The sequence below is a fragment of the Sarcophilus harrisii genome, chromosome 1 (genome assembly GCF_902635505.1).
Source record: "Sarcophilus harrisii chromosome 1, mSarHar1.11, whole genome shotgun sequence".
NCBI classification, from domain to species: Eukaryota; Metazoa; Chordata; class Mammalia; order Dasyuromorphia; family Dasyuridae; genus Sarcophilus; species Sarcophilus harrisii.
Genome location: NC_045426.1, coordinates 466,808,189 through 466,829,079, shown reverse-complemented (window position 1 = coordinate 466,829,079; position 20,891 = coordinate 466,808,189). Strand labels below are relative to the sequence as shown.

The window sequence follows — 20,891 nt, the reverse complement described above, 5'->3', positions numbered from 1 at the left end:
ATAAGTGCATGTATTCTGAGTTAGTGCAGCTTTGAATAAAAAAATCCATTGAGCTAAAGATTGGCTTCACTAGCACAGATTTAAAAAAAAAAGAAAAGAAAAGAAAAGAAAGTTAAGAAGCTCCAAAAAAGAGGGAAGTGACAAGTATCATACTAAATATACAGAGAATGTTAAAACCAACAAATAAACAACACCTATCCTGGTCATATTCTAATGGAGAAAAAATATACATATAACTAGGTCATACAAGATACAGATAGAGGAAATGGAAGGTAATGGCAGAGGGAAGATACTAGTAGGGGAAGGGTTGGGATCAGAAGAAAGACCATCAGGAAAGGTCTTCTGCAGAAGGTGGAGTTTAGCTTTTGAGAAAACCAGGGAATCTAAAAAATAGAGGGGAAAAGGGAGGATGTTTCAGCTACAGGAGAACAGCCGACACAAAGGCAAAAAAATGAGATGGAGTATTGCATAGAAAGAAAGGTAAGTAAACCACCTACTGCAGCTGGATCCTGGAGAGCATGGAGAAAAATAAAGTTTAAGAAGACTGGAAGGATAGGAAGGAGCCAGGTTACAAAGACCTTCAAGTGACCTGTACAAAGGAAGTAATAGGGAACCACCAAGAACTTTTTAATCAAGGGAGTGACATGTCCAGACCTACTTTTTTAGAAAAATTACTTTAGAAATGGAAAAGTGTATGAGTTGGGAAAGTGAGAGAAAATGCAATAAAATCAGTCTCTTCATACTGTTCCCACTTTTTTCCTGTACTATGTAGACCCCCAGTTAGCATTTTCTTTTAGATCAAATGAGCTAACTTGAGTGTTTTGTTAACATTAAAAGCTTTCTGCCTGGAAATGCAAACCTTCTGCCACTGGTTTCAACCTTGCTTTCCAGGATACTTTCACATTATTTCTTTCCTTCTATTCTATAGCTAGGAGGCTATAAATTCCAGTTCACTGAGCAACTCTAAAACACACTCTACACTCTCTGGACCTCCTAGTCTTTACTCAAGTTGTTCTCAATGCCTGGAATGTTCTCCCTTCTGCTCTCATACACTTCATGACAACTCTAGGAGGCAGGAATAAAAAAAGAAGTTATCATCAAATTCCTAGACAAGCTGGAAAATAAGATTCCACAAATCCTAGCTAGGCTGCAGCGATTCAAATTCTACTCTGCCAATTGCAGACTGGCATGTTTCTCAGCAGATTTAACTCCCTTCACTCGGTCCATGTTTCTTTATCTAAATCTCTGCCCTATTTGTTTTTTCAGGTCTCACCGCTGCCGCCTCCCTTGTTTCCTTGGCTTGGGCTTTGGCTTCCTACCAGAAAGCCCTTCGGGATTCCCGCGATGATAAGAAACCCATTAGCTACATGGCTGTCATCATTCAGTTTTGCTGGCATTTCTTCACCATCGCAGCAAGGGTCATCACTTTCGCCCTCTTTGCCTCTGTTTTCCAGCTCTACTTTGGGATCTTCATCGTCCTTCACTGGTGCATCATGACCTTCTGGATCGTCCACTGTGAGACAGAATTCTGCATCACAAAATGGGAGGAAATTGTCTTCGACATGGTGGTCGGAATCATCTACATCTTTAGCTGGTTCAATGTGAAGGAAGGCAGGACACGTTGCCGGCTCTTCATTTACTATTTTGTGATTCTTTTAGAAAATACCGCCTTGAGTGCCCTTTGGTACCTGTATAAGGCTCCCCAGATTGCAGATGCATTTGCTATACCAGCACTGTGTGTGGTATTCAGCAGCTTTTTAACGGGCATTGTTTTTATGTTGATGTATTATGCCTTCTTTCACCCCAATGGACCCCGTTTTGGGCAGTCACCAAGCTGTGCTTGTGAGGACCCGGTAGCAGCCTTCACTCTGCCTCCAGAAGTGGCCACAAGCACTCTAAGGTCCATTTCCAATAATCGCAGCGTTGCCAGTGATCGGGATCAGAAGTTTGCAGAGCGGGATGGGTGTGTGCCTGTGTTTCAGGTGAGGCCGACTGCCCCTTCCACCCCATCCTCCCGACCACCAAGGATTGAAGAATCAGTCATTAAAATTGATCTGTTCAGGAATAGATACCCAGCCTGGGAGAGACACGTGTTGGACAGAAGCCTACGAAAGGCCATCTTAGCTTTTGAATGTTCCCCTACTCCTCCAAGGTTACAGTACAAAGACGATGCCCTTATTCAGGAGCGACTGGAGTACGAAACTACTTTGTAGAAAACTGAAAAGTTTTGAAGGAGCCATGACGTTACAGTCCAGATTAAGGGTTGACAGTAGGGCTGTGGCAATAACTATACTCTATTATAGAGTAGAGCAAGGAGCTGTAAAGGTCTTAGTCTGGCTATCATCATGATTATCATTTGATCCACAAGCTGCAGACTGGCAGCTATAATACCCTTTTCAGAGAAGCACCCCCTGAGAGTCTCAGTTCCTTTACCTGGGGAGCAGATCCCCAGCTCTTGACTCCTTGTTCCTATCAAACTCCTGCCAGAGCTTTCAGTCAAAACTATAGGAGGATTTTGATGTGTACATGCTGCCTCCAATTAACAGGGCATTTTAATGGGGCTGCCTGATCTTTGCATAAAAACATATTCAATCATGATTTATACAACATGCATACACACACACATACAATCTTCTGTCAAAATGACTTAGGTAGTTTGTCATATAAAATTCTGTTTTCTTGCAGGAACAAAATGAGAAAATTATTTCCTCAAGAATCCAGAAAAAGAAACTTTTTTTTAAAATTGGTAAATATTTTCTCATTTGGGAAAAATGTATGTCAGCCTACCAGTGGACAGCAAATGAAAGTGCACTTGTACAAGTGTTAATATTGATGGAATGGTTAGTTTTCTATGAAATTCAGGATTTATTTTCACTAAAATTTTCAGTTGACAGCATCCTTTTTGACAGAAATTCTATGCAGCACATTTTTGGCTTTCAACAAGACCAAGGAGCTCTAAGAACTTAGTGATGTAAATTAAATGATAATCATGATTCAGTATTTAATTGCAAAAAGAGAGAGGAAAAAAGCAAGAGAGAGTATAAAAGGAAGGAAGGAAGGAAAAAATGGCAAAATCTAAGGATGGGTTTTCCAGGCTTCTGGAGACCATGTTTTTTTCGTTGTGAGGGGACAAGCATCTGGAGATTAAAATGTCGTAACTTGAATTTGTTTCAGGACACAATGCATGGCTCTGTGTGTGAATGTATGCAGGTACAGTGCAATGAGAGTACGTGACATGCCATACCCTTCTAGTGCCAAACATTGTTGAACTACAAGATTGATACCAATGCCCAAGGGACAGACCCTGAATAGCACGAGCCCTACAGAAAGCAGGAAGCAAGGAAGAACAGTCAAGTTCTCCACGTGTACAGACAGTTTGGTTTATCTTTACCCCCAACTCAAGTTGAAAGTGATGTGTCTTTTAGAGGCTTTGGGCCACTCATTAGTAAGTATGAGCAGACAAACCAATGAAATAAGTGATGGGGAAAGCCCTTTCGAACTTCTGGAAGGTTTATCTCTTTATCTAGCTAACAATATGTTTGAATTGTTTGTACAAAAAAAAATAAGATTCTGGGTTTAAAATACCTCCCTACAGCAAGTAAATGTTCTCCCTTTTTTTTGTTGGAAATGTTCTCCCTCATGGTGCTTTTGGTTGCATTAAAGGTGCAGGTCAAATTTTAATAGTATTTTTTTTTTATAGCTGGTGCAGAGTGGAATAACTCATGGATTATTTCGATATTTTTGTAATGAAAAAATGTATGTTACATATAGAAGATGTTTCCTTTTTATAGGACTGGACTCTTTTAAAGCATCCTATGCTTTTTAGTTATTTGGGAAGTCAGAAAGGGGTCCAAGTGTCCCATTAGCTTGCTCTTCAGATGTAAAAAAAAAGATATTTTTCTCCTATAAGATCACCTTGCTTTCTAGCACTGGAGTTCCAAGAGTTTAGCTATGGGTTGTTTTGTTTTGGGTTTTTTGTTTTGTTTTGTTTTGTTTTCAAATATCAGGTGAAGAAGAAATTAGAATCAAAATATAAATGGTTTGCAAGAATTAGAAGCTTTCCAAGGAAGCAATTTTTTTCATGGCTATTTCCATTCAGTTCATAAATTTTGAGCTGAAAAGGATGTTATAAATCATCTGGTCCAGTGTCTTCATTTTGGAAATTAAGGATCAGAAAAATGAAGTGATTTACCTATCATAGAGATAATTAGTAGTGACCAGGATTTGAGACAATAGCAGAAAATGCACTAATTTTCAATATTCACATTTCAGTTTCACTAAGTGAATTGAATTCAACTAAATAATTAATTTGCTTTTTAAAAATCAGTTTATCTGTTTGACCCAAAATCCCTTTAAAATGACCAAACAGTTATGCACATAGCTAGTCTGTCCACAATCTATCACTGTTAATGTCAGTATTTTAACCTTTTCCCAATAGGTATGTTATACAGTGACTGTTATCCCTACAATGATATTTACAAAATGACAGGGTTCCTACTAGACCAGGGTTTTTTGTATTTAATTCAAAAGCCATTTTTAATAATAAACAATTTTTATCAATAAAACTTCATCTTTTCCTAGTACCTACAGGACTTATTCCTCCAAGAAATAGCTCTGCTAGAGAATAATCACATGTGTAGGTGTGATGAGATAACTGGGCTTACCAGGAAAAATCAAGAAGATGCTATTTTCCAGCAGCTGGTAAACATTTAGGGATAAGTGTTCCACCCCAGCCACTCATTTCTATAATATTTTAAGATAAAATTAGCATATCAGCTGATATGTCCCCTCTGGGTATTTCAGACTCTAAATTTTAATGTGAGTGAATTCAGCTTGAAGAATTATGAATCACAAATGTAATTTTTCTACCAAAAACACAAAACTAGCAATTTTTAAGAAAGAATCCAACATTTTAGTGCTATGTCTTTGATGTCATGAATACATATCAGGATTAGATATGATTGTGTTAATCACCACAAACCACGAACAAACATAATCATTTATTATTAGTCATATCAAAGCAGTGTAACAGCATGAATCTTGTCCTAGAAGGGACCTCAAAGACCATCATGTCCAACAATCATTTTATGATTGAGGAAATGGAGATCTAAGGTTAAATGACTTGCCAAAAGTCACATAGCATCACAAGTAACTTTCAGAATATTCAACTCACTCATTGATTTTCTTGTAGTAAAAACAAAATGACAGTGCTGTTATAAAAAGAATACTATATAACTGGAATGTGATTGGAGAGATCAAGAAGCTATGTTACAGAAAAAAATATTTTTTCATGAATTATTAAAGGTGGTAGGCTCTCTGTTTTCCATCATGTTCTGAAAAAGGCTGTCATATTCTAATTATAGATCTTATTATTTTGAGAATTAATGATTTCTATAATATTAATTATATTATAGCAGTTAACAATTGCTATATATACCACATCACTCCTTTTTGAAAATTTCAAAGACAATGTAATTAGAACTTAAAACCATATAAAATGTAATTTGATCTTTTTTGACAAGACACAAAAAAACACGCAAAGCTCAGGGTCATTATTACAAAATCAGACATTGGTATAGAAATATTAATTGATAGAATTTTGGATGATAAAAGGGTCTTCTGTATTTGGGTTTAAAGAGATTTGTCAATTTATAAAAGTGCAAAATATGATTTATATAAGTATATTATTTTTTGATAATTTATTTTCAATCTTCTAGTAGTTTCCTAAAAGACATTTCTTTAAAATCTAGGAATGGGATAATATGTAATGCATTAGATTTGAACACTAGCTTGAAAGTGTTTGGAAAGCTAACATTTTTATTAGTGATCACTGAACTCCTAATGCTTTGGGTTCATCTTTATTCTTATTTTCCTCTCTTCAAAGGAGGGTTCTACATAGTACTCACTTACAGAATATGATGAAATTCTTTGATGAAAATTTGTTATAAGGTTTACCTTATTGATGAAATGAAACACATAAAATCTCAATCAAAAATGTAATGACCATATACTAAGTTTTAACACTGGCCAAAAGTTTGTCAACAGCAGAGAGGTTTGTTTTTTTTTTTTTTTCTCCTAAATGTTAAGTCTTAAATATGATAGTGTTCTTTAAACCATCTTCATACATTATGCTTTGTCCTTAACATGGAATATCTAGTATGACTCTCTAGGCATTCAGTAAATATTTGTCATTGATAATGCTGTTCAGTCACCATATGAAATAAATGTTTTCCCAGATTACTATAATCATTGAGTCCAAATGTTGGCAAAGCAAATGTGGTACAAAAAATTACTATTGTGCTAGAACTATTGTTATTATTGTCATTGATAAATTTATACCAAAATCTTAAACTTGAAGATCAACTCATCATACGTGTTTACCAAGAGAATAAAGTAACTGGCAGTGCTAAGCCAATTCAAATGAACAGGGGAAATGAAAATTTGGTGATTACTTTTAAAATAGAAAAAAAAAGTCTTTCTTAAAGTGACAAAGAGGAAAGGAAGAAAATGTGTCATACATTTTAAAGCTTCTAGCCTTAAATGTGTGTTTCCTTCAATCTATACTGTTTTCATCCAGAAACCCATTTTCTTATTTCTTTTTTCTGCCTCAGCCCCAAATTGCAATCTTTAGGTATTCTTTACAGTCTTCATGAACTGGCAATACCCTAAGCCATCAAGAAAGTGCGTTTAAATGAGCTTTAAAGAATGTGTCTTTTAACAGCTACATGTCATTCTAGGCAGGTAGAAGAAACACTTCTTCTCTGAAGACAGTTGTGGGAAGAAATTTTCTTAGAGGCATAAACTGGAACTTTTGGGGCCTGGATGTTTGTTTTGAAATATGTCCCCAAACATGAGAACAACTCACTATTCTGTAAGGAAAGTTGATACTGTTGTTTGTACAAAAATTTGGGGCTTTTTCTAGTAAAGTTTCTTCTTATAATGTGTCATATAATATATGTCTTTTCATATGTATCTTCCATCTGCCTTTTTACCATTTCTATATAAAGCCTTGGTATTTTTCAGTCTATATAAAAAAATTCCTTAAAATCTTTTAAAACAAAATAATCCGACTCTTTCCTTCAGAAAGGTAATTTAGAGCAATGCTGTCAATCTCAAATACAAATGGATTCAGATGAGCTATATATTAACATTAAGAACCACCTGTTAAAATCATTTATATTGCAATGTATTTTTTGTTAAACATTTCCTAGTTATATTTTAATTTGATTTCAAGTTTGACAGCTCTGACTTAATTGATATTTATAATACAGAATAATCAGAGTCAGGTCACTAATTCTATCATTTAATGATGGACACGACTTATATGTTCAATTTGATGACAGCAATATGTCTTTTTATGAAGATAACAAAAATGATTGGTTCATCTACTGAAGGATCCAGTTGAAAATTTAGGTTTAGTTGTTTTAACAAAAATTTAGAGTTGGAAGGGACCTTAGCAGTTACCTAATTCAACCATCTCATTTTACCAAAAAGGTTAAGTGGATTCCCTGATTTCACACAGGTAGTAAATAATCAGTAGAAGCAGGTTTTGAACCAAATTTCAAATCCAACATTGTTTTCCCATTACAGTCTTACCAACTTTTCTATTTAATATGAATTCACTGTTAGATTGAGTTGCATAAAAAGGGATTCATGATGGAAATAATCACAACATGTGTCTTTGAGTCTACATTGTAATTACTGATTCTATAGTAAAAAAAAAAAATGTGCAAAATGTGGGTGGAATTGTATAAAAACACAATGAGCTATTTAATTTTGCTAATTGTAGCAATTAGGCTACATCATATGAAACTCAAAATGCAGTAAGAGGCAAACAGCCATTTGTGCAACAGAAACAGGGTAGGAAAACCTACCCCTAAATATTTGAGGGATGCTGATATTTCATGATCTGTTTAAGCACTTTCTTTGGCTGTTACAAGATTAAATTAGTTTGGGGTTTAAATAATTTGACAAAATAACTGTCCTGGACATCTTAAAATTACTTTTTAGGGGAGAGAGTCAAAAGTGGGAAAGGCAGAAAGTGTATAACATTTAACCAAATTGATTGAGTATAAATGACCAGTTCTGTGGGTATATCAGAGTCTATCAAGAACAAACTTTTAAATAGGTAATTTTCCTTCATCACCTCCCTCCCCAAAAAGAACCTTTTCAGTTCAAATTTCCTTATTTAATTGATTTTCATTGTTTCCCATACTGAAATGTCTAGTAATTATTTCTAAGATGGGAAAAATATCCCTCTCCTTTGGCAATATTTGCCTTCTTCAATTCATGGAGATGGCTTTTCTTATAATGCACGTATTTTCTAATTAGCAGGGCATATTTGTGTAACTAATGAAATCAACACATAAGATAATATGGAAGGTGTACCATTTATCTGAGTAAATTTCACATTTTATTCAAAGGAAGTCAAAGAAATTTTAGAATAGGATCACCACACTAATAATAAGGCAATTTTCCATACCTTTTCTTCTTATTATAAAATTGAATATCTTGCACTTTCAAAATTATTATTTTTGTGAGATTAGTGAAATAGTATCTATTTATTGATCCAGTAAAGTACTGGATGAATGCACAGAGTAATTTTTGAATTGAAATATAATTAAATGTTTCCTGAATTCCTTCTTGTGCTACATGACACATTTTTAATGTCTTTAATGAAACAGAAAGGCAGGGTAACCAATGATCCTGCTACTTTCCCAAATTGGGGGAAAATTGCATTTAATTTTAATTTGGTAGCTATAACATCATCATTAATGCATGATTAGAAAAACATTATTGGATTTTTTTTAACCTGTGCTATTTTTACTTTTAAAAAAAGATCCTGAAAAATGTCAAGTAGAGTTATGGAAAGAAACCTGGTTTTGAAACAAAAGCCTTGCCCTAAGTTTGAATCCTGGTTCTACTCCTTGAACTCTGCATCATCTTGAGAAAGTAACTGATTGTATTTTCAGTTTCTCTCTATCCCTTATACCATGAACAGTTAATCTGGACTCTTATAGAGCAGATGTATAATAACTCTAGAACTCATATCATCCATCTCAACACTCAGGAAAAGAGGCAGGCAATTTGGCCAGGGTTAGCATCATGAATCTTGCCTAGTCAAGGAGTGCCCTCTCCTTTCTACTCTGTAATTCCTGATGTGAAAATAATACAATAAAGAAACATGCCAAATTAATTTAGGCAGAGAGAAGGCTCTAATGGCTCTAACATTGCTGGAGGATTTCATGCATTTAATTTTTAACTTTCATTGCCCTGGAGCAAAGTACTAGTTACCTTATCCCTACCTAACCAATCTTGTTGATCTGTTTTAATAGATGACCCAATGGGAGGGGGGGAAATCTTCACAAGATAGATTAGAATTTTAAAACTGGAAGAAACATTAGAGATTATCTAGTAAAGACACTATAGAAATGAGAGTGAATATTATTGTCTAGTTTAAACTCTTAATATTATACATGAAGAACCTAAACTCCAGAGAATGTACTGACAAGATTTTGTAAAAAAAAAAAAAAAATATATATATATATATATATATATATATATATGGTATATATATATAAATATATATATATATATATATATATGGTAGAACTAACCGGGAGTTAAGCTCTAGACAATACAGTCTCTGTTCAATTATACTACTACTAATAATAATAGTAGTAATAATGATTTGGACATTAAAGAATCTAGAAGTCTTAAATATGGAAAATAAACTTCACGTTGGATGAATTAAAACATTAACGAAGCAAGGAGTCTTTAATATATAAAATAGACTTCACAATGGATCGTGATCATATAGAAATAGATATAAAGGACTAAAGGAAAGAGTTGCAATGCACATCTATCTGGAAGTGAACAAATTCTCTGATTTAGATTATTTTGCACCATAAAAGGTAGGTAATTAAAATTAAGTGCTCTCTTGGAACATGCTTTTTGACTTTATAATTTGCTCAGATATAGGTCATTCCCTTTTCAGAGAGATTTCTCTTAAAAGGGTGATAGAGGAAAAGCTATATAGTTATGTAGCAAAATAAATAAATAAGATTGACTCTAGGGTAGACAAATTTTATATAAGATAAATTTTGAAGAAAAACATAACCTATATTCTGATCAATGTGGGAACTTTAAAGGAGTTACTCCCAAAAAATTATTATCAATAGTAATTACTATTTGGCAATCTTGGAAACGGTGAAAGCCCCTGAATTTGGTTAGGACAGCAGATTCAATTTCCAATAGGAGTCTTGCCCTGTCTTTGATAAACCATTATTAGAACAGTCCCATACCAAAAGCTAAAAGCTATAATTTATATATAAATGATTTTTCAAATATCTGTCTCATTTGTTATAAAGTACCAGATTATTACAAGACTCTGTCTTCTGACTAATAATCAGACTATGGTTTCACTATATATGTTGAATGAAAGTGCAGCTATTAGAGTCCCTGGTCATACTGACCATCATCTACCTTTAGAAGGATGACAGTTGTCCAAAACTAATCCCCTTAGGCAGCTGAAAACAATTGACTGCCTCAAAGTCTAACCCAATCTGTGCTTTTAAATTCAAGGATCTGCATTAAATCTCAAAGATCAAATGTTTCCATGCTCTTCTTTTTTATGATGAATTTTCTATAATAAATTCAATTCCAGCCAAAGGAGTTAAAAGATCCATTTTATGAGCTTTTCCCCTAAGCCAATCATTTAAAAGAAAAATCTTCAGAGGAGCTGGGGAAAGAAAGAAGCAATCTCACAGAAGCAGAGTGTCTCAACTACTTCCTCAGAATATCTACTCATCACTAAATAAATAGTTGGACTACTATAAGTTATTAAGGTCCCAGCATCACACAGAAAGTTTCGTACCCAATGAATACAAAACAAAAATGTCAAAAGTAATTAGGTAATTAAGCAAGCTCTAGAGAAGAATCTAATATAATATATATGTAGATATAATTATATATATATATATATATTCTTGAAGTGCTATTGAAGTCTGCTATTTACTTTTGACAGAATTTTCAAAAAAAATTGGGTATTCAGTTTTTAATATACTTCCTTTAACTGACACTGTCTAACTGGTATAATCTTGATAAATTACTTAACCACTGTATCTCATTTTTGTCATTTGCAAAAAGAGAAAGATTAGACTATACATCTTCTAGCTCTAGTTCTATGATCCTATGATCTAGAAGATTACATTGACCACCTTGTCTTTCTCCATAGGTATATTTGCATAAAATTATAACATCAATCATTTTAATACTTTGAGCACTAAAGTGTACATACTATAGTACTGGGATTTTCATGGTATGTCAAGTATAATCAAGTAGGAATCTTGAATTTAATTTAGTTTAACACAAACTGGTAACATTGGGCTAGAATACGAGATGTTGAGTAAAGAAAACCCAATTCAAACAAAGAAAACCCATTTACTAGCTATGTGACCCTGAGCAAATCACTTAATATTTGTGTATATCAAATAAATCTCTATTTTCCATCTACTATGTCATTGGTAGGTTGCAGTATGCATTGTTAGAGGGAATTCTCATACTAGGAGAATCCCCACATTGCTGAAAGAACAGATTCTTCATATGTTTTTGTAATTATAATATCCTAGCACTCCTTAAAATTTAATCCACATGTTATGAGTTGTTGTATCATGTGAGATTTATTAATGATTTTTAATTCATTTAACTATCAATGAAAATATTTAATTAAAAAACCTCTATATGTCAAAAATATATGCCACACTTCTATAATTTACTATATTTCATTATAATTTACCACTAATAATGTAGTTTCAAACCATTAGAGCATTTTCTGATAAAGAATTCTAATACAGTTAGCAAAGTCTATCTGTCAATGATCACCAGGTTATTTACTCTGTTAAAAATTAACTTAATAATAATACTTTCAGATTGTACTCCTTAAAGGAAAAAGAATACTGATGTATGCTTTTCAAACTTGAGAAAAAACATGCTATATGTTTTGAATCCAATTATGAATACCATGTAAAAATGTTTTTCTGTTGTCATCAAAAGGGAAGGGAGAAAGTCACACCCAATGTCATATATCTGTGCATTGCTGATGCTATTGATTCCTTTTTTTTTTTTCAGAAACATCTTGAAACTTGTCAAGTTTTACTGGAGGTGATTTGCAATTAATTAATTCAACAGAAATTTTAATCTTACAAATTTGTGACTTATGATATTGTAATCAAGCTACTGGAAACAAATATTAATCAATTAGTAAACAAGAAATGCCATTTTCAGTTTTCTACAATAGTGTGCCCAGGCCTGAAGAGAAAGACCTCCATAAAATATAGCACTAATGAATTCATGCTTCTTAATTTCTCATCATTTACATTATGCATATTCATCTATTTCATTTGTTTTTGCAAGTAAGCACTATATTGGGGAGGAATGGATTATAGGGGTACTGGACAATTCAGAGAATTAAAACTGGAATACAAGCATTTGATTTTAATTGATTCAAATGCAACTGTTTGGAAACTACCAAAAAGAGTTACTCCGTACTTAATGAGTAATCTGAATGAGAAAATTTGTAGTCCATTTCTTAAGAATTACCATTTTCAGCATTGTAATAGGTAACTGTTATAACTGAATTTGTAATTTCATGTAGACAATAAAATTAATATGGTCATAGATATTAAAATTCCTCTTCCCTAGTAGAGATCTAGATCCAGACTAGGGTGCATGAGTAAGTGTTAGATAAGTCTGCACCCTTATCATTGCACCATTTTGAATAAATAGCAAGGTCCCCCATCCATCTGGTGATAATCAAATTCCAACACACTAAAATTCATTCTGAATTAGATGACCATTCTTGCTAATTTAAATAAAAATCACATTTGGCTTCAACTTTTTAAAAAGAATGATTCTAACAGTGAAATCACAGAAACCTGAGATTACTCTCAGAGTAAAGATGCAAGGTTCAAGAAGTGTTTCACTTCTTGTGCTCATGTCTAATTTTTTTTCTTTTTAACAATTTAATAAGCCCAATCCAAACAAATATCAGTAAAAGTCACATTTCCTACTTGATGAGTGGATTAGATGAGCAAGAAGTAGCCATGTTCTGTTCCTAGGTTTCATTGTAAACTGGAATCACCTCCATGATTATAATTCTGGGAAGAATTCCCAAGAATTCTAAGGTGTCTTCAGTATCTTAAGTAATCTCTCTAAGTGCAGGTTAGAGCATGATAAAGTCTCATGCCATAGATCCTATGCTAAGTATTTCCTTCTTTAGGAGTAGCTGCTAGCACAAATTCTGAATCAGAACAGATTCAGATCAGGGTGAACCAATGGCATGGAGAAATAAGATTTTCTATTATGTGACTTAACTTCCAACTTGAGACAGTGACAAGCAAGCTGCTACCTATCTCTGGCTAAAATGTGGGTGTTTAAGACTCAAGTTTCCTGAATTCCAGAGTCCCACATCACACACATATACACACATTCATGTTCGCGTGCGCACACACACACACACACACACATATGCACCCAAATTACCTTGTAATAAAATATGAATGTATTGACTATGGGAATTATATGAAAAATAATATAGTCCTCTTAAATCAAGCTCATATATGTTAATAATCCCAAGTAAGATTAAGACAAAATATTACTGATATGTTAGATGGAGATATAGGAATTCTCAATAAAAAGGGATATATAACAGTTAATCAGATTTCTTAATGAGCAGAGGTTCAGTAGTCACTAGCATGCTATAGCTATGAAAGTAGATACTCTCACATAACAAAAGTGACAACATACAAACAATAGTGCTCATTGAAAAAAGCCTCATATCTTCAGTCACTGAATCTGCTGCTCCATTAATCCTACTAGCTAAGAACTTGCAATGGATTTTTAAGAACAGATATCACAAAGTTACTTTGTTTGAACAATGTTAGTAGTTTATTACTTTACATTTAAATTACAATGAGATTCAGGGTTACCATGGCCTTATGTTTAATTTGATGTTGTCCAGATAACTGCCAATTTTTTTGACTGGTACCAGTTTAGACACAACTAGAATGTCACTGCTAATATTTCAGGCAAACAGATTTGTCCATAAGACAAAAACAAACAAACAAACAAAAACAGAAAAGAATATAGTTAGTCATTTAGTTATTTTGCTTACATAACAACAAACATCTGAGCACATGGAAATATCTGTATTATTTAATAATGAGATTTTCACCTAAAAAGTTGGTGCTATGGAGAAAAATGACTGCTTAGGTTCTATAGGTGGTGGAACTTAACTTTCTTATGCAGTAATTGGTCATAGACAATTCTTTTTGCTAAAATCTCTTATTAAAAAGAGAAACCAATATATAGAACAAACACATTTTATCTAAATTTCTTTTAGGTAAATTAGAAAAGAAGTTTTGAAGGAAGTAGCATAAACAGTACAACACAAAATCTTGCAGAATAGGAATTACCTGAAATGTTATCCATCCATTTCCTTCGTGGTTGTGAAAATGACTCTTGTCATTAATAAAATTCATTATAAAAACTATTTTTATAAAACTACCACTCAAAATTTAAAAGTTTCAGAAATCCCATTTGGCTTTTTGGGAGATTCTGAACAAATGGTAAATTTTCCTAGTTCTCAATTTCTCAAATGTTGATGTCATACTCTTCTACCTTAACAAACAATACCTCATTTGTGCCTCCATGTATATCAAGATAGTTTTAAGCCACTTGCAATGATAGACAGACTTTTATGCTGGTGTCACAATTAATAGATTTTTTTCACATATTTAAAATAAAACAAGTATTTTGCTGTTTTAATTTGGTCATTATACATTAATCCATGAGTCTTTTCTCCATAGTCACTTTGAAAATACCTGAGAAAAGGCAAAGAATAATTCAAAAATGAATTCATTTGTCTGAGCCATTCAGGAAAACTTTTATATTTGCTTAAATAATTTACAGCATTTTTTTTCATGCAACATTTGTAGGTCAGTCTTCAAAATGACCTTTCCAGATGGCAAGGCTGGGCCTTGATATTTTTTCAAGGAGTTTTGCATGTTTACATGACTGAAACATCATAGATTGGCAGAAGAACTGAGAAATCTTCCACAGCCTCATCTTTAGGGAACTTCTGTAATTTAATTTTATATATGTGAAACTTGTGAGATGTTGATAATGTATATATACAAAGTCTTGAGTGGTTTTCAGCTATGCAAAGAGGGTATTTCCAGAAATATTTTAAATGTCTTGTGGACATTTGTGTATTGTTTTAGTTACTAGCTTTGACCAATATCACAAACTGTGCCAAGTGGATAGGATAGGATAGGATAGGATAGAATAGGATAGGATAGGATAGGATAGGATAGGATAAGGTAGGATAGGATAGATTGGGATGGGATGGGATGGGATGGGATGGGATGGGATGGGATAGGATAGGATAGGGTAGGGTAGGATAGGGTAGGGTAGGGTAGGGTAGAGTAGGATAGGGTAGGGTAGGGTAGAGTAGGGTAGGATAGGATGATAGAAAAAGATGGGGAAGAGAGGAGAGGAGAGGAGAAGAAAAGGAGAGGAAAGAAGAGAAGAGATGACAGAAAAGGAGAATAGAGAGGAGAGAGAAGAGGAAAGGAGAGGAGAAGAGGACAGGACAGGACAGGACAGGACAGGACAGGAAAGGAGAAGAGAGGACAGGACAGGACAGAAGAGGACAGGAGAAAATGGAATGACTTTAAGAGACAATTAAATACTTACCCCAAATAGGAATTTCTCTTCTATACCTCCATTTATGTAAAACACAAAGTTTCCCCTGAAATAAGATGGGGAGGGAAGGAGAGAACAGGACCAGACAGGACAGGAAAAGAGAGGACAGGGCAGGAGAGGAGAGGATAGGACAGGACAGGACAGGAGAGGACAGGACAGGACAGGATAGGACAGAACAGGACAGGAGAGGACAGGAAAAGAGAGAACAGGACAGGACAGGACAGGACAGGACAAGAGAGGACAGGACAGGAAAAGAGAGGACAGGACAGGATAGGACAGAACAGGACAGGACAGGACAGGACAGGAGAGGACAGGACAGGACAGGAGAGGACAGGACAGGACAGGACAGGAGAAAATGATATGACTTTAAGGGACAATTAAATACCTACCCCAGATAGCAATTTCTCTTTTATACTTCCATTTATGTAAAACACAAAAGTTTTTCCTGAAATAAGATGGATGCTTCCTCTATACCAAAAGCAGGAGGTAACCAATCCTGAGTCTCCTTTGCTGTGAGTACTTAGTAACTTTTTTTTCAACTATATTCCATAAATGTTAATCACACACCTTCCTCCTCAGAATAGTAATCTTAGATGCTCATCTTAATTCTACTTGATTTCCTTAAAAATATTTTGTTTATCACATTAAATCGTTAAATCCTCTTCATATGTATTTGATTGGGAGCACTTGGTGAAATTGGACACAAATGTTCATTCTCTTGGAAAGTAAAGTTATAAACATTATTTATTATAATTTGGAAAAATGTGAACACTTTTTTTCAGATTTCCTTTAATATCTATTTTTATGAAATAGAAATTGTGATTTTTTAAAATAACAAACCAAAAATCCTTCCTTGGATCTACAAACTGGGGTTTTTTTAAAGGTTTATATTTTCTAAATTGAAAAAAATGCACAATGAAATATATTCTTCTTAAACGCAAAAACACAATAACCCTAGTTACAAAAGGGATATGTCCAAATGATCCAGTTATTGGCAAGGAGAGGCAGGAATACACATGGATCCTAATCCCTGATTAGGCACTGGCCTCAGAAAATTCCCCCTCTTCAGTTTTCCCCTTTCTGTAAAATGAAAATAATACTTACATACCTACCTCATAGGGATATTGAGGATTAATTAGCTTATGTGTGTTAAGTGCTTTATAAGTAAAAAAGCACCATTATATTTGAAAAGTATTATTCTTAATACAAATGAGAATTGTGTGCATCGAAGGAAGAATATTGCTATAATAGGAATGGAATGGGAGTGAGGTGGGGTCTAAAGTGGAGTGGTATTAGTAAGAAAACAGCAATAATTTATTGAGCAAAGAATAGAATTATTTTGGTCATTTAATAAAATTCAAACCTTTTCTGAAAAGGTCTGTGTAGAATTTATTTATTTATATCAACCATTGTTAAGATGGCTTCCTTTTCTACACTAATACAAATTTCATTTTAATGAAAGTTTAACTTCTTTCCCAAATCTGAATCTTAACATACATTTTAAATTTATTCAAAGAATTCTACTCCCTTTTGGTGTCTGGGGAGTACACATCCATATCCATATATTCAAGGATGAAACATATGCTCCCATAGTACATCTCTAATGAGAGCCAAGGGGCATTAAAAACTGAAAACTTCCAATATCACTATATAGTTAGCAGCCTAACAAAAACCCACCACTACAGTGGGGTTTTTCAAAACCAATAGACTGAGAAGAGAAACATTGTTCCTCTACATTTAGATGTAATTCCCCAACTTAGATGATTCCTTTTAAAACCTATAAGAGATTTTAAAGCATCATTCTTGCCTGTTATTCTTAAGCTGATTCATTTTCTCATTAGAAGTACATTTTAACTGCTGTAGAGAAATCTTTACACAAGGGTTTCAGATAGTTTTGTATAACTTTACAAATGAAATTTTTAGTGAAAAGAGAGGGAAAGTTGTTTTATTTTTTTAAATGGGGGTGTTGTCCAGTGCAATAATATTTGTTTCTATTAGTTTAACTTTAAACCTGCTAAGAAGTATTGAAGAATAACATCTTTTTCTTTTGCTATTAACTTTGTATAAATTTTCAGTAATTGAGGGAATATTGAACTAGTGCTAAATCCATGAAATTGCATTGCTACCTTGTAGGAATTCTTAAGAAATTTAATGATTTCATATAGTATGACACATATTATCAATGTTTTAAGAATGTAATTGCATTGAAGAATAATTTTAAATATAGACAGATATAAAATATATATGTATACATAAACAAATGATCAGGACGTTCTTCTCTAAATCATTTTCTTCTGATATGTCACTATGTCTCTGAATTCATATACCATTGGAACTACAATGAAGAGATTTTTAAAAGTTTATTTTGAATAGTTTTTAAGTTTTTGTTCCTGAAGCTCTCATGACATAAAATCAAGTGAATCCTGCAGCTTCTGACATCTAGTTTGAAGGCAGTATTTTGTCATCTCAAAATTTTAGATTGGTTAAAATATTTCTAATAAAGTAGCAAAGTTAAACTATATAAAGTTTTCTGTATTGTTAGGTGATATAGTGTTCTCAGCTCATACAACTGTCAGATTTTTAAAATTACATTTAAAAGGCATTAAACTTACAGAGTACAAGTGAGGGCAGAAGTAGGAACAGAAATTAACCCAAATCAATCCTAGATCAACCCTAATTAGAGCAATCCTAATTGATCTTGGGTCCCAAACCAATTATCCAGATAAATTCTATCTTCTTCCAGTTCTAAAATTCTATGATAGTATGACCAGGCAGAGGTATTGCTTGTTTTCCATGCTGTTAAGAAGTGGAGATTGACAATATCTGTGCTTTGTTTGCCTAAGAGTAGGTTTAAATTTACTTGAAGGATTCTGTTCCCTCTTAGTGTCTGGAGAGTAGACATCTATGTCCATATATTCAAGGATGAAACATATACTCCCTTATGTTCCATAGTGACAAAATAATTCAGAGCCAGAAGTTCTAAAGTGAAACTTCTATAGAAAAACAAGAGGAAAAGAATGGTATTAACCATCCAATCCATGTAGCTGCCATCAAAAATACAGAATCTCCAGAATGTCAGTATCAGAGAAGACCTCATGGATCACCTCACCCATTCCTCCTCATTTGACATATTAGGGAGCTAAAGTCCAGAGGTAGGGTTGCATAGTTAGCATAGAGACTAGACTAAAATCAGATTTCTCAGGCTCCCTTTCCCTTCCCTTCCCATTCTGCCACACAGAGAGCCACCACAGAGGCCCAGGAATAAAAGCTCCAGTATTCCTTTCAGTAAATGAATGACAAAAAACTGAAACGGCTCCAGTTTAAATGTATTATATATTTCCAATTACCTCAAAAAGACCCAGAAAAAGAATTCTGGAATTCTCTGAAATCTACTAAAGCATAAAGATCTGCCTATCCTAACCATCCATACCCACCCCAGCAAAATTTGAAGGATTTGATTTGAGACAAATAGCATCTACAATACAGGCTTTGCTTTTCTTATTAAAAGCTTATTCATTACATTAATATCAACTATTATTATTATGAACATTAAACCAGTATTCCATAATGACTTTTTGTTTTTAACCAGGTACACTCAGTTAAAGCTCTACCTCATGAGCAAAACCGGAAAAGTTCTCCTTCCCTCAAAAGAATGTAGCAGTGATACAAAGGATAGCATGATGGACTTGGATTCAAATCCCACCCTCACCACTTACTGCCTGACTGTGACCTTCGCAAATCATTCTACCAGTATTTTTTTAGAAAAGTGAATCCACTTTTCTCATCTGCAAAATGATAGGGTCGAACCAGATGATTTCTAAGGTCCCTCTTAGCTCTTACATTCTGTGTTTTATGATCCTGATGTTTCTCAGCTTATCATTTCCCCAGCCACAGTACTTATACAAAATTACTTTGTGACTGAAGGATAGTAACAAAAGTCTACATGAGCAAATATTTGGTCAATTGTTCTGAAATAATGACCTAGGAAGAAATGCTATTTAGTGTTGCCCCTCAGTTACAGAGTGACAGAAAACTTGATCTGTCGTTGTGTAGCATGGGCAACCTTAAAACAATGGAGAAGATGAAAGTTTTTTAAAATGCCAAGGTTTAGTTTATGCTTTTTCCATAAACAGAGCAAAGAGAACAAGCAGTGTCTTGGGGGAGGGGGGAAGAGGGGGAATCATACTCATTTAAAAACCAAACTGTATTCTGAATTTCAGGGTAAACAAACACTTTTGCTGAAGGATGAGGGAGGGGAGGGAATCCTTTCTGATGGTTTCTTTATAATTTCTAGTGGGAGGGGGTCAGATTCAAAGTTTGTATGGTAATAACAGGCTCTGCCATCTTGGTATCTCCATTTGGAGCGCAAGAATGTGTCAATGAGATTGCAAGGGATGTAAAACCAGTTTATAATCAGTTGGTTAAAAACCCAGAACAATGACTATTTCCCACTAGCTTCAGCATCTAGTAAGAAACATCTAATAGAAAAATAGAAATATTTTACTTAGCATTAGACCATGCAAGATATAAACCTTATTCCAAGTGGCTGGGATTTGTGTTACATCCACTATTTTTCATGCCCTGATTGCTTTTAAGTCAATGAGTTTTACATGGAACTACCTCAACTGCCTTTGTTTCATTTTGGAGCATATGAAATCATGCACTTTGTAAAGAACAATTTGTTTATTTTCCATTTAAAATTTTTTAACAAAGTGGTGCAAAGTGGTCTTTGTATAAGACATTACAAGGTGACCCCACTTCAGGAGGTTGCTGTTACTTTTCATTTCTAAGTTTGGTTTGGGGTACAATCCTTATTTCCACTCAACACCTTATAAGCTGCTTTTCAATTTCCTTCATTTGCCTTAAACTGTTGCGCTTTTTTCCCTGTCGGTCCCCACCACCACCACCACCCTTTTTAAAATCTATCTTTGAAAAAACAATGTAACAGGTGGCAGATTAATAGCATACTGAAGAGAATGGACCAATAATTTCTCAGTTCCCTGTTGTAAACTGTTTGCATCACCAACTAGCTGATTGTGCTATAACCATTCCTGTGCTTCTACTCTTACATGATCATTAAAGAAATGAGATCACAGAGGTCCCCTTTGTATTTCTAGGGAACGGTG

General features: G+C 34.0%; 1 protein-coding gene and 1 long non-coding RNA gene across 3 annotated transcripts in view; one reads left to right on the top strand and one right to left on the bottom strand.

The window, feature by feature from the left end:
• XKR4 (XK related 4) overlaps positions 1 to 6,246 on the top strand; it is a 466,231-nt gene extending 459,985 nt beyond the window's left edge. Inside the window, exon 3 of the mRNA XM_031946392.1 lies at positions 1,267 to 6,246. Coding sequence (XP_031802252.1) covers positions 1,267 to 2,213 — 947 coding nt within the window. The 3' untranslated portion in view covers positions 2,214 to 6,246. The remainder of the gene's footprint in view (positions 1 to 1,266) is intronic.
• Positions 1 to 19,651, bottom strand: part of LOC116420581 — a 41,906-nt gene extending 22,255 nt beyond the window's left edge. For both annotated transcript variants that reach the window (XR_004230948.1, XR_004230949.1), the window contains exon 1: positions 19,606 to 19,651. This is a non-coding gene — a long non-coding RNA (uncharacterized LOC116420581). The remainder of the gene's footprint in view (positions 1 to 19,605) is intronic.
• Between the last annotated feature and the right edge of the window lie 1,240 nt (positions 19,652 to 20,891).